General features: G+C 43.3%; 1 protein-coding gene across 1 annotated transcript in view; it reads left to right on the top strand.

Annotated features, from left to right (window-relative positions):
- Window positions 1–14,720, top strand: part of Tbc1d9 (TBC1 domain family member 9) — a 57,721-nt gene that overhangs the window by 19,069 nt on the left and 23,932 nt on the right. The window contains exons 7-10 of the mRNA XM_010612184.3: window positions 5,551–5,757; window positions 6,992–7,162; window positions 7,717–7,867; window positions 13,142–13,356. Coding sequence (XP_010610486.1) covers window positions 5,551–5,757; window positions 6,992–7,162; window positions 7,717–7,867; window positions 13,142–13,356 — 744 coding nt within the window. The remainder of the gene's footprint in view (window positions 1–5,550; window positions 5,758–6,991; window positions 7,163–7,716; window positions 7,868–13,141; window positions 13,357–14,720) is intronic.

Below are 14,720 nucleotides of genomic sequence, written 5' to 3'. Positions count from 1 at the left end.
TTGAAGGCACCTGTCACCCCTTGCTGTCAAAGCTGTGAGTCTAGGACCTGTGAGATCTCTTCTTCTAGAAACAGCCAGGTGCTTGTTAACTGTAGGTTTTTATTATTACCCAGGGGCGGGGAGGCTTACAGCTGTGCAGATGACTGCTGTTGAAGAGATAGCCAGCATTGGTGGTGCACATCTGTAATCCCCACACCCCGGGAGTCTGAGGCAGGAAGATCATCAGGTTCGAGCACAGCCTTGAAAACTTAGTGACTTATCAAGACCCTGTCTCAAAATAAAAAATACAGTAAAAAAGGCTGGGTGTGTGGCTCAGTGGTGCGAAAGCCCTGGGATCATTCCCCAGGATGTGGGGAAAAGATAGCTGTAGCTGTTTTACTTGGCGATCCTAACAGGAGAGCTTGTGCCCTGCCCTACGGGAACACAGGGAAACGCCAGGGTTGGCCAGTCGGCAGATCCTTTATGATGTTTCCAGGGGATGTCCCACGAGGGACAGGGCAGACCGGCTTAGGACTGGCCAGCTCGCAGTTTCCGGGCACAGCAGCTGCCCTGGTTGTCCCTGGCGTGATGACAGTGAAGCGATGGCCCTGTGTGAGCATACAGAAAAGGCAGCAGGTGGGGTGGGAACTGGTACAGTTTTCTCCTTAAAAAAAAAAAAAAAACAGTGCTGTTGAATCAGTGCTGCCTGGGGTGATGTCTCCACCATCAGGAAGGCCCCGTGATTTTTTGGAATAAAATGCAGAGACTAGAAAATATAGCTGTTTCATGTGGCTCACAGTCCAGGGCCCAGGGAGTCAGAAAGCCAGGCATCTGTCCGTCCATCTGGCCAGCCTCAGCCGGCTGTGTTAGAACCTCCAGGCTGCTTGCTGTTCACAGTGGCAGATTCCTGAGCCCATTCCAGATCTTCTGAACCCACATCTCATCTGTGTTTTAATCCAGTCCCCATCTGAGTCTCAGCCAGCAAAGTCAAAGGGATGTGATTGCTGATTGTTGTTCAGGGTGTGCGGGTGACTGTGGAATTGCCTGGCACGTGGCTGTGAGGGCTGGGGTTGAGTGGCACTTGAGGTTAGGTGATAGGGAGCGACACAGGGCGTGGACAGCCCAGTGAATTCTAGCCTGGCCATGCCCCTCACACCCAGTCTTCTTCCGGAAGTTGGAGAAGGGTTCAGGTCTCTCTCTCTGCCTTCTTTTATTTATTTATTTATTTACTTTGTAACCTGGATCGAACTCAGGACCTTCACTTGCGAGGCAAGCAATGGAACCACTCAGCTAAATCCCCTGCCCTTCTGCTTTCTTTTTTAAAAAAAAAATTACTTAAGCTGATTTACACTTTTTTATGTGTCATTATTATCACAGAACACTGGTGAAAGTACAGATAATTAAAAATAAAATTCACCCTTTGGCCCACTATTCAGAGACAACCACTGTTACTGTGTGATACAGCTTTCTGGGTATTTTCTGTGCTTTGCTACATGAATGTCATTTATATAATTTAGATATAAAGCAGGAGATTTTTTTAAGTTTCTTTAATAGTATATTTTAAACTGTCCCCTGAATCATTAGTCTGCTAAAATGTAATTTTTAATGACTGCATATTATCACACACACACACACACACACACACACACACACAATTTATTCATTTATGATGGTTTGACTTTTTCATTATTTCTAGCTTTTCCCCACTCATATGTATAATTTCATTAGTTACATGTTACAAATTCCAGAAGCTGATTTGGTGGATCAAAAATAATGTAAAATTGACAACTGGCCAATTCAGCTCTCTTTGTAATATAGTATCTATGAAGCTAGCGTTATACACATTTTGAGGCCAGGCTAAATTGGTGAGGGGTGAATTCCAAGGTGGCTAGATCAAGTGTATATACATTTGGTTATAAAGTGGACTTTATAACTTTTCCCAGCTGCTTTTCCTTCTTAGTCCTTGCCGATGCCTGTTACTAAACATAGTTCTCTTCGCCGAATTCTACATGTAATTTTCTTCATCAAATACTAGTACCAACTATGGCAAAGCAGAGTTACACGGTGTCGGTGATGCTAGGCGGTTTGTTATCAGTGGATGCCTGATTGCCTGATTGAGGGTACAGCAGGAGATGGAAGAATACTATACAAGAACAAGGACTAACGAAAACAAGAAAACACAGTTTATTATGGGTCAGGGGGCAGGAGTTCGCTGTTTCCTGGCTAAGACCATGAGCTGTGGATTACAGTATTTATGACTGTACAACATAGCAGGGGACAGATGTGGAGAACAGCAGGAATTGAGACACTGTTGGTCAGGCTATGAAAGGGAGGAACGATGCTTTCCCGTGAAGGACAGGTCACTATTAACAAGCCACATGGGTTGTCTTGCAGGTCGTAGCTAACAAGCCTTGTGCATCATCTTTAGCTAACGTTTGATCTTGGAGAAGGGCTGCACAGAGTCATACTTCCTCATCTGTAGTGTTTTTTTGCTATTAGAGATGTCACGACCTCATCAGTCATTTCGATCTCAATTGTGACCATTGGCATAGGGAAGTCCGTCTCTGATCACCTGCAGAAGGGTCATTGAGCAGGTCACACATAGGCCTTGAAATGACTCATAATTTTAATCAGTAGCTGAATTATCAGCCAATTTATAAGCTACTTCAATAAAACCTGATAGCCTGCTCAATGTGAATTCAAGCTGGCCTCCTGCAATCCAGAATGGCTAGGGAAACTCAGTCTAGGGCTAAGACTGTACCCCTAAGGGGCCATTTGTGCATCTGAGTGCATCAGCACTCTGTACCCAGAAGAGCAGTGTGAGAGTCTGGGAGTTGCTCTCAGGACCTCTGCCTCCTGTTGCCCACCTCCTGGTCCTGGGTCCAGCCCGCTCCACTTACATTTTAGCACCATCTAGGACACAGTAATTTGTGAAGGCTCCCTGCCCGTTATTGAGAGAATGGAGAGAGATGTTCCCCAGCCATTTTCCGCTTGCTGACTTTCCCGAGCGGGGCAGAGAGCATTCGGTCATCGTTCAATGTAACTCAAAGGAAAGACAATCAGGGGGTGACATTTAGGAATGAGGGGAGTTGTGGTTGGAGGCTGTGTGACTCGAAAGAAACGCTCAGTGCGACCACGCTTCCTTCCCTTACATCTGGTGAATCAGGGGTCCCTAACCCCGGCTAATGGAAGAGGCAGAGACTTAATGTAAGTTTTATTACCTTTAGTAACCAGAATGTCAGGAAAGCAGGGCGGGGGGTGTCCACGCTGTTCTCTCGGATCCATTCCCACCCTGAGCCGGGAACCTTCTAGAGCTGAGTTAAGCTGACTGGTGACCCGGCAGCCTCCCGGAACACCACACACAGCCTATATGGAAGGTCACTTGTAGGGTTTATGTGCGCTGTGAATTGATTCATTTAATTTCGTTATGAACTGAAATAATCTACTGGAGGTTCTTACTATACGGTGCACGTATTGCCTCGAGGCAGGCCAAATCGGCAGATGTTAGATGTTCAGAATCATGTTGCTATGGATTTTGAAGAAATTACAGGCAGCTAAAGTGATCTGATGAGGAGCCTCATCAGACAGAGATTCCAGATAGTTTCTTTTTTCCCCCAACCATAATTTACCTCATAAATGTTCAATATTAACCACCAAGACTTGATTAAACTCCAGTCTATTTTATAAGCCATGTTAGAAATGAAATTGCCTCATTACTCTGTGGAAAACTCATGTAGCTCTCTCCTCTCCTGATGGCACCAAGCTTATGTGACAGAATTTTACTAGAACTTATTGTCAGTAAAAATATTTTATAACCTGTGGAACATGTACATGTTATATGTGGGAGCTTTCTTGTTTCTCTTCCTGATTCCACTAGATAGACTCGGCCTGATTTTTATCAAGATCCACATAATATTCTGGGTTTTAGACACAAAATTTGAAATTGTAATTCCTTTGTCATCTGAGATTGAGCTCCAGACATTTAACTACCAAGAACCAACAAAAGTTTGATATTAGAAAAAGAACTTTTCCTCTAAAAATAAGCATTACCACAATTGTCAAGGCAAAATCCTTTTCGTGAAACAGTGGTTGTTTTTTCCATTTCTCTAGCAGTTTTTCATTAGAGGAGAAAAAAGCCTTTAATGTGCGCAAGTATCTCAGGGATTACTTTAAAACATATAGTTATATATTATATCTAAATATATTTATCACACAGGTATAAGGTATATTATATACTGCTTCGTACTTGAGGCTGTGCGACTTTTTAGAACACTTCAGTGTATTTTCTTAGGCTTGAGTGGGGAAAGTTTTTTTAAGGTTCTACTTTTGAGGAAATATATTCGTATGAAACTGACAGTGTACAAATTACAAATTAAAGCTGAGCCTGTCTAGACTGCTTGAAGATAGAAATGAAGATGAAAGATGGGGAGGGGAGGAGGGGGTGAAGGGAGGGCAGGGTAAGGGGGAAAAGATGAGAATCAAGACCTGTCATGTAGAGGTACAAGATCCCAACAATGAATGTAACTGTACTGTATCCCTAAAATGTACCAATAAACTCAATTAAAGCTGGGAAAAAAGAAAGAAATTAAGAGGAAAAAAATAGACATTTAGGTGTAAGAGAATCAAGCTGTCATGTAGAGGTACAAGATCCCAACAATGAATGTAACTGTACTGTATCCCTAAAATGTACCAATAAACTCAATTAAAGCTGGGAAAAAAGAAAGAAATTAAGAGGAAAAAAATAGACATTTAGGTGTATAGTAAGCACTGTTACAAATAAACCAAGTGCTTGTCTTGAGATGTTTTCCCCTAATGTGCTAAAGAAAATAGTTTTAATGCATTTTTCCTTGCTTCCAGTTGATGAAAATTCTATTAAAAATCACCCAAATAGGTCTTCAGCTCAGAACTAAGTCTGATGTTTCTATTCTTCCACTGTGATAGGCTGCACACGGACACACCCACTGCACACGTGATCTGCTAGTGCAAATAGAGCTGCAAGTAAGCTGCTTATGTCGTGTCTGTCCAGGAATAGATCATTGAAAACTGGGTGCAAAGCCCCCAGAAGGCCCAGTGGTGTTTTCAGCACTGTCCTTACATTAAGTGTAATAAAAGGGTCATCTGTCTTAGGAATGATGCAGCAGCAAGGAGTCCTCTCTCTATGGAAAATACAGAATTCATTATGGCAGCTTCTCAATCCGATACTGCTGATGTTTGGGGCCAGAATTCTGAGAGGGCTGCCTTGGCCCTCATACAGGGTGTTTTGTAGCATCCTGGCCTCTGCCTCCCTCCTTCTGTTAACCAGCAATGCCTTGATGTAAGTGTCTTGGCATTTAGAGGGGGATCTGTCCCTCTGTAGAACCACTGACTCCGACCAGGAAGACAAACTTCAGCTTGAATTGTCATGAGATGTTTTATTTTATTGGAACAGAGTCAGAGAATCTCAGATTGCTTCTGTGAAGCATGAGTGGTTCCCACAGCCATGAGTGCCCTGTTCCTGTTTAGTGCCACTTGTTGGCTACTCTCAGGTCACTCTGGAAAAAGTAAAATGCTTTTGTTCATGTTTCTTTGCAGGTGACCATTGTTGAAAAGGCCGACAGCTCCAGCGTGCTCCCAAGTCCTCTGTCCATCAGCACCAGGAACAGGATGACCTTCCTGTTCGCTAATCTGAAAGATAGAGACTTTCTCGTGCAGAGGATCTCAGATTTCCTGCAACAGACGACGTCTAAGATATACTCAGACAGAGAATTTGCAGGAAGCTACAACAGTTCTGACGATGAGGTCTGTGGGAGCCCCTCCCCCTCAAAGGGGTTGGTTCTGTCTTGTTGCTCTGCCTCAGAGTATTCCCTTCCTCATCTGTTTTGCTCCATCTCTGAGTTTTGCATCTACCCCGAGGGCCAGTGCAGTATCTCAGCAAGATCTCCTTTAAGTCTCCAGGAGTTGGTGTTGGGGATTATAGAGCTGGAGTAATCTTCAAGATCATTTGTTCTACCCCTTTTTGTTTGTTTGTTTGTTTTCAAGATGCAGCCTCATTATTTGGTCCAGGCTGGCCTTGAACTTGTTATTTAGCCCAAGTTGGCCTGAACTCGTGATCCTTCTGCCTCAGCCTCCCGGAGTGCTGGATTTATCAGCACACACCACCCCATTCCTGGCTCCATTGAAGTTATTGTTAAGCGACTTGTCCTTGCCACATAGCAAATGACTTGTCCATAGAGTAACGTCATTGGGAATGATATGGGAATCACTGAAAAGTCTCAGAACTGAAATAAAGCGTCACAGTGATGGTTTCACTAATGATAAAATACATGCTGGGTCTCTGTTGAATTAGGTCTTGGACCAACATTCAGGGAAATAAGACCACTGAGAAGAAACAGTATGTGACTGGTCAAAATGATAGAGCAAGTTGCTTGTAGCTGAAACATGTTTTTAAAATAGTAAGGTTATCAGGCATAGAGGTGCATGCTTGTAATCCTAATACTTAGAAGGCTGAGACAGGAAGATTACTATGAGCTTTAGGCCAGCCTGGGCTACATAGTAAGTTTAAGACCAGCCTAAACTACATAATGAGACCCCATCTGAGGAAAAAATAAAAGATGATAATGGCAAGGTCACACATAACTTCCCCATCCCTATCCACCTGGTCTGCTTACATGGGCATTTTGGGGGCACCAGAAAGTAAAGAGGAAGTGCCATAGTCCTGTTAGTTTCTGACTCAACGACAGCATGCTTTGCATACATGCAAATCAGAGTGAGAGACAGACAGCCAGCCACATTGTTGCACTAATGCATCTAATTACAAAGGAACCTGTTATGAGTTGAAATGCTATAGCCTGTGACACCTGCCTCTGTCCAGTCCCAGCCACAATACTCACTTGCTGTGTTTCTTGTAGTTCTTTGCAATGGCAGGAAACTTGCAGGAAAACACAGTGTAGTTACTGCTGTCTATCCGGAGGGCCCTGGAGAGGAAGGTCCTAATGCCCATTCTTCCAATGCCGTGTTCCTCTCTGCCCGGCAGGTGTATTCTCGGCCCAGCAGCCTCATGTCCTCCAGCCCCCAGAGAAGCACGAGCTCTGATGCCGACGGTGAGCGCCCGTTTAACCTAAATGGCAACAGTGTCCCCACGGCCACACAGACCCTGATGACTATGTATCGGCGACGGTCTCCTGAGGAATTCAACCCAAAATTGGTGTGTGCCCCTTGGTCTTTCCTGAAGCCTTGTATACTGTATGAGAGTAATACCATTGAAAGTGTTAAACATAAGTAAACTCATAAAAGTTATTGGAAAGGAAGGTTGTCCTCTAGGCAAAGCAGCTTTTATCTAAATATGTCACAGGGTTGCAGAGTGGCTTAATGGACGGAGAAAGGAGTTATCCAGGGTGTGATTGACTTTTTTGTTTCTGGTTTTAACTGTTGGGTAAGTCAGCCAGCAAGTAAGTACACGGTTTCTTAGCTCCCATTAGGAACACATTAACTCACTGTCACTTGGGAGTGTAGACATAAACCATCAATAGAACAGGCATTGTATTGACCCATTTCAGGTTCGTGACTATGAGGAGAGAAAGCTTCATAGCAGCCACAGGCTATCGTAGATGTGTAAAACTGGGGAAGAAGAAAGGGGATTCTGCAGTTTTTGTTCTTGTTGTTCTCTATTCAACAGGGGAGATGTTCCCAAGTTCTGTCATAATTCTCTTCATCCTCCAAACACTTTGGGATGAAATAACATTTCATTATGTCTTTCAGGCCAAAGAATTTCTGAAAGAGCAAGCTTGGAAGATTCACTTTGCTGAGTATGGTCAGGGGATCTGCATGTACCGCACGGAGAAAACGCGGGAGCTGGTGCTGAAGGGCATCCCAGAGAGCATGCGCGGGGAGCTCTGGCTGCTGCTGTCAGGTATGGTCCGGCTCCGAGCGCGGGTGCCAGTGTGTGGGACCCCGGCTTCCTTTCCCCATTGCACTTCCTGTCACCTCAGGGCAGAAGTCCATGCACACAGGCAACCCCCAGTTCAAAGCTACATCTCATTTCCTCACCAGAGTGCCAATGTCCATCAGTTACTCTTCTTTTCATACAAACTCAAGACCCCCTTATCCACAGGGATGCATTCTGAGACCCCTACTGAACCCAAATTCCATGCCCCCCTCATCCACAGGAGATGTGGTGCAAGATTCCCTGACTCCCCGGGTGACACCAAGCCCTATTTATGCTGTGTTTTTCCCTGTATTTACATACCTGTGATAAAGTTGAACTTATAAATTGGGCACAGTAAGAGGTAAACGTAACAAATAATAAAATAGAGCAATTAAAACAATGTACTGTAAGTTATTTAAAACTTAATGACTGCTTCTTTCTAGAATTTTCCACTTTAATATTTTAACTCTTCAGACAACCTGACACTGATTCCATCCACCCCGGAGCATCCACAACGCCTCAGGGGTCTCTCCTGTGCCATGCATTCCTTTGGGTTTCACCAGCCTTTAATATATAAAGCAGTTGCTGGTGTACAGCCTAAAATGTAATCATTCTGAATAGAGTTCTCTGAATGTTTTCTTATGCACCTGAGATAGTTAGACACAAGTAACACTAGTAAACCCTTTTACTTAAAAAATGACATTAAAGCTAAAAGAACAGTTACAAGATTTATAGGAAAGCCTTTTCAAAATACCTGAAGGGCTTTCTAATAGTGCTTTAAGTTGTAAAATTGACCACGGTGGGATGTCAAAACAGCTCAGAAGTCAGAGGTAAACTCCTGCAAAAGATTAGCTTTATGTGGTTCACGTGAAGGCAGTTCGTTCTGTCCCCACTTGCTTGCCCATTTCTGCATTTTTCCAGGGTAAACAGCCCACACCCTTTCCTGTAAAAGCCCTGATTTGAGTCGGCTCATCTCTAATCACTGATCGAGCCCAGAAGATCAGTATAGTACAGCTCCTTCTCTCTTCTTTGTGTTCACTGAGTCACTTTGTCAACCAATTGGATTCTGATCACTGACGGGGTAAATGAAAAATTCCATTTTTATCCTCCTTATTCGAATTAGAAGTTATTTACAGCCACATTTTAGATGACAGTAAAACCCGGAACAAGCAGCGGGAATCCTGCGGGCCATGGCAGGACAGAGTCCTGTGCAGAGATGCGTTCAGGGTTAAACTGCAGGGTTTCCTTTAACAGCGATGGGCAGTGTGCAGCCACAGGGTGACCTGGCCTGCGCGCTGCCCGTGATCCCACACTCACAACGTGGGCTGCACGCGGAGAGCTCAATGTCTCCTAGGGGAGCCCACCTTGGGGCCCCTTCTGCTTCCCATGGCCCTGAGGACCACTGCCCCAGGGCCTGGGCTCGGTGAACCCTCTCCGGTGAAGCACAGGTCATCTGCCATGGGAACAGAGCAAAAGCCAGTTTGATGGTGCCATCCACTAGGCTGCCTTGTCCAGGGCAGGCAGACTGGCCAGGCTGGAGTTTTCAAGACCGATGAGGGACAAGGACTGGGCCTTGTGTATTCTAAGTTATGTGTGTGGAAGTTATACTAAGATATGACTGGACATCATGAATTGTGAAATTAAATGGTTCTTAGTATATTCACAGAATTATATAGTGATCAGCACAGTTAAATTTTGGAGCCCTGTCATTATTCTCCAAGAAAACACCTTATACCTTTTATCTGTTACTCTGTTTCCCCTCAAGACCTTTCCCATGCCCAGGCCACTACTGATCTACTTCCTGTCTCTGTGTTTGTCTGCCCTGAGCCTGTCACATAAAGGGAATCATATGATACTACAGAGGGTTTCTTAACTAACTTCCCTCCCATGGTTATCAAGGTTCGGTCATGTTATAATATGCGTCAGCGTTTTATTTCTTTTTATTGCCAAATATTGCCCCTTTTGTGAATACGCTAGATTTTATTTATTAACATTTAGATTGTTTCCACTCTTTGGCTACTGTGGCTAATAATGGTGCTACAAAGACTTGAGTGTAAGATTTGGGTGAACACATAATTTCATTGACCTTGGGTGTGGACATGGCAGTGGAATTTCTGGCACACATGCAGACCTTATGGTTACGTTTTTTTAAGGAACTCCCAGGGTGTTTTCTAAAACTGTTGATTCTTCCCACAACCCCACCAGAAATAACTGTGTAAGAGTTCCAATTTCTCCACATCTTCACCAGCGCTGCTGCTTCTTCTTGTTGTTTGGTTTTGTTTTTTGAGAGAGACTCACTGTGTAGTTCAGGGTGACCTTGAACTCACTCTGTAGCTGAGGCTGGCCTCAAATTCATGGCAATCCTCCTGCTTCAGCCTCCTGAGTGCTGGGATTGCAGGTGTGCACCTATTGATCCAACTTACCGGTCCTTTTCTTACAGTTAGCCCAGTGAGTGCAAGGTGATTTTTCATTATGGTTTTGATTTTATTTCCCTGATGACTAATGATGCTGGGCATATTTTTATGTACTTATTGGCCATTTGTGTATCGTCTTTGTAGAAACATCTGCTCAGATCCTTTGCCCAGTTTTCGTTAGGTCATTTTTCTTTTTTATTTATTGAGTTGTAAGAGTTTCAAGGCCTATTTTAAATATAAGTCTATTATCAGATTTTCAGACTTTCTCATTCTGTGGGCTTTTACACTGGTTAGTAAACTTTGAAGCACAAAAATATTTCACTTTTGATGAAGTACAGCTTACCTATTTTGTTCTTTTGTTGCTGTGGTTCCATGGCAGGAAGATTTGTGCCTGTGCTTTCTTCTAAGGCTTTTATCGTGTTGGCTCATTGATCCATTTCAAGTTAATTTTTTACTTGGTGAGGTAATGGTCTACTTCATTCTTCTCCATACGGAGAGCTATTTGCCTAGGATCCTGTGCTGGAAGTTGAAAGTCTATGCTTTTATCCCTTGGATGTTCTGAGCACCCTTGTCAGAAATCGGTGGGCCACAAAAATTAGAGGTTGTTCTATGCTGTCAATTTTAGTCCATTGATCTACACCTGCACAGTCTTTGTTACTTGTAGTAAGCTTTAAAAATCAAGAGGTAGGAGGCCCCTAGTTTTGCTATCCCTTTCAAGATTGTTTTGGCCATTTTGAGTCCCTTAAATCTCTACAAGAATTTTAGGATCAGTTAATCTCCACAAGAAGGACAGCTTCTTTTTGGGGGAGTTGGTATTATGTTGAATCAGGAGATCAGTTTGGGGAGTTTTTCTTATCTTAATAGTATTAAGACTTCTAATCTATGAATACAGGATGTTTTCCCATTTATTTTGGTCTTTGTTAATTTTCTCAACAATTATTTATAGCTTGCAGTGTATAAGTCTCACACTCATATATGTTCATTGCCAAATGTTTTATTATTTTTGATCCTAAGTGGAATTGTTTACTTTTAAGGTATATAATTGATTTTGTGTATTGATCTTGGGTCCTGCAGCCTCGATGAACTTTATTCCCCTGTGGTTTTTCTTTGCATTTCTCTGATGATCAGTGATATTGAGCATCCTTTTATATACTAGTTGGTTATTTGGGTGTCCTCTTTTGAAACAATGTTTATTCATTTTCTTCACCTATATTTAACTGTAGCCTTTAATTAACTTTATTTTCCCTTGCTATCAAGTTTTATAAGTTCCTTATATATTTTTTTATTTTGAATGCTTATTTATCAAATAAAAGGCTTGCATATATTTTCTTTAATCCTGTAGGTAGTCTTTGCATTCTGTGGTTATTTCCTTTGCTGCATAGATCTTTTGAATGTGATATCATCTTAACCTTTTTTGTTGCTTTTTGTTTTTGGTTTCTTTGTTTGCTTGCTTTTGCTCTCAGTGCCTTTTGTATATGATTAGTGTCACATCAAAAAAAAAAAAAAAATCATCCCAACCCAGTGATGGCGAACCTTTTAGAACTTTCAGGGATACAAACAACCTGTGCCGTAGGTTCACCACCACTGCCCTAACCAATGTCAAGAAACATTTTTCCTGTTTTCTTCTAGTAGTTTTATGATTTCAGCTCTTCTGTTTAAATTTTTAATTCATTTTGTGCTGGTTTTGGGATGTGATGTTAGAGCACCATTTCATTATTCTTCTTGTGAATATCTAGTTTTCTGAACAGTAGTATAAATTTAGATTTAGATTTAAATATTTGAACCCAGAGCCTTCCCACTGAGTTATATTCCCCATACTTTTCTGTTGTTTTTGTTTTCTTGTTTTTGGTTGTCTTGATTTGGTTTTTTGGTTTAGTTTGGGGTTTTTTTGTTTTGTTTTGAGATAGGGTCTTACTTTGTAGTCCAGGCTGGTCTTGAATTCACTGTGTAGCCCAAACTGGCCCAAACTCATGATGATCCTCCTGTATCAGCCTTCAGAGTACAAGGATTACAAGTGTGCACCATCATGCCCAGCTACGCCCTGGTTTTTATTGGTATGTTTGTGACACTCGTCTTGGGGAATCGGTGCATATCCACGTCACGTCTCAATCATTTGTACTTCCCCTTCGCTTCTGGCCCTCTCTTCTTTCCCCATCTCCAAACTCCCTTCCCTCTCTTCAGGAACTTTCATCCAAGTACTGTATCGCAAACCAGTGATTCTCAGCCCAGCTCCCATCCCCATGCTCACCACAAGAAGCGGGGGTGGGAGGGAGGCGCTCTCATCCATAACACGAGCCCAGCCTTCTTGGGAGCCCCCTCACCAGAGCCTGCAAGTTCAAAAACCCCTCCGAGTAGCCTACAACCCCCTTTCTTTCTCAAATGCCCTATAAATCCTTTACAGCCCAACCTTTGGCACAGTTCGCAAACTATCCTGAGAGGCATCCTTTACCAAGTGAAATCTTAAAAAAAAACTGTTAAAGTAAAAGCCAAGCTGCTGTGGTTGTAGAGTGGTGAGAGGGTGAAGGCCTAGCCTGGCTTTTCTGATGACTTCCCCTTCTGTACCGTCTCTGGAAGCTCTTCAGCACACAGTGGGTAGCTTGGAATTCTGCATCTGAGGGGGTTTGTGTGTAACCGCTTTTCTATGGAACTGAAAGAGGGAAATGGACCACATGTGGATTAACTGGTCTAGCCACCATCCACACACGCCACATCTGTGTGATCTCCTCTGATTTTGCAGGTTTCCTTTGAGTCATCGGGTCACAAAGAGGTTCCGTCAGTAAGCAGTGGCTGCAGACCAAAAGGCGGGCTCCCACCTTATTGATGTTGTCTTCTGCGTGTTTCCCAGGGGCCATCAATGAGAAGGCCACGCATCCCGGGTACTATGAAGACCTGGTGGAGAAATCCATGGGGAAGTACAACCTGGCCACGGAGGAGATTGAGAGGGACTTACACCGCTCTCTTCCAGAGCACCCGGCCTTCCAGAATGAAATGGGCATTGCCGCTCTGCGCAGAGTCTTAACAGCGTACGCTTTCCGAAATCCCAACATAGGGTACTGCCAGGTAAACGTTATAGCGTGTTCATACACTTACATTGTATTTTGTCTTATTAGCCAGTAAATAATGTAGAAGAAAGCCTGTGGTTGATGGAGCTAACTTTGTACCAGGGAGTCTCAATTTCGGCACCACTGGCGCCGTGGATTGGTCAGTTCTTTATTGTGGGGCTGTCCTGGGCTTTGTAGGGTATTTAAGGAACCTCCCTGGCCCTGACCACTCGATGCCAGTACAACTTCCCAGTTGTAACAATCAGAATCGTCGCTAGACGTGGCCAATCAGCCTGGGTCGAGAACTACTCTGAGACAGGATCCGCAGGACCAGCGTTCCCTCTCCGGATCAGCCACTGCCTGGCTGGGCGACCCGGTAGAGATGCTTCTGACCTCTCCCAAGTGTGGTGCTTTCTTCGTAGGTTGCTGCCACGCTCCTCCTTGGAGTCTCTGTAACCAGTGTTGTCCTTGAGAATACAGCTTTGGAATGCCAGAGTTATAGTTTAACATACACATAAAATAAATATTTCACTTCATATAATAACAACCAAAAAAATGCTGTCCACACACCAGCTAAAATCGTTTCTTGTAGTGTTGGTAAAGAGACAATTTGGGTACCACCCAGATAATGTGACCTGAAGTTCAAAGACTGCTTCATCAGAGGCTTTTCTAGACTGTCCAGCTAAAAGCTGAGGAAGACCTAACTGCTGCTCCTGTACACACACACGCACACGCACACTTGTCCCCCTTGACACCCTTCTTTATCTTTGTGATAGCGCTTACTTTAAATATGCCCCCACATTGATGAATTAACCTTTACGTCCTTGCTTTCCTCCCAGATGCCCGCATTTCAACCCTGTGAGACTTCATCGTTCTGCCCTATCTCCTCCGCCCCCTACCTCAGTTCCTACTCCACACCCTGTTACAAAGTAGCACCTTGAAAAGCCTGTCTCTAAGGAACCGACTGTGACCATGATCATGGACTAGAACCGACAGGTTAATTCTCAAGTGGAATGTTAATGATTCCACTCAGGAAGATGTGGAGAGTCAGACTTTCAAGAAAGAACCCATTAGACCAGAATACCTTTTTGGAAATTTGTGCTGTAGAAGTCTGATGAACAATTACAGGTTTCTAGAAGATCAAAAGAAGCCTAGGAGAGAGTTGGCTTCAAATATAGTAGAATTCACATTTATCTTTTGATCTTCCTTTTTAATTAAGAGGGCTATTAAAATAGTTGAACTGTTGAGCAGTTATGAGCTGATAATATCTTTTAATAAAATAAGGTTTCTTTAGAATTTAAATTGCTGTTACTTATCGGGACCATCTTGCCCCAGATGGAAATAATGGGACGGTCTCTAACTTTGAGAGGTTTCCTTGTTGTC

This window comes from Fukomys damarensis, unplaced genomic scaffold (assembly GCF_012274545.1).
Source record: "Fukomys damarensis isolate Sample0158 unplaced genomic scaffold, DMR_v1.0_HiC HiC_scaffold_38, whole genome shotgun sequence".
Lineage (NCBI taxonomy): Eukaryota > Metazoa > Chordata > Mammalia > Rodentia > Bathyergidae > Fukomys > Fukomys damarensis.
Note: the sequence above shows the minus strand (reverse complement) of the source record. Positions and strands in the feature narration are given on the sequence as shown.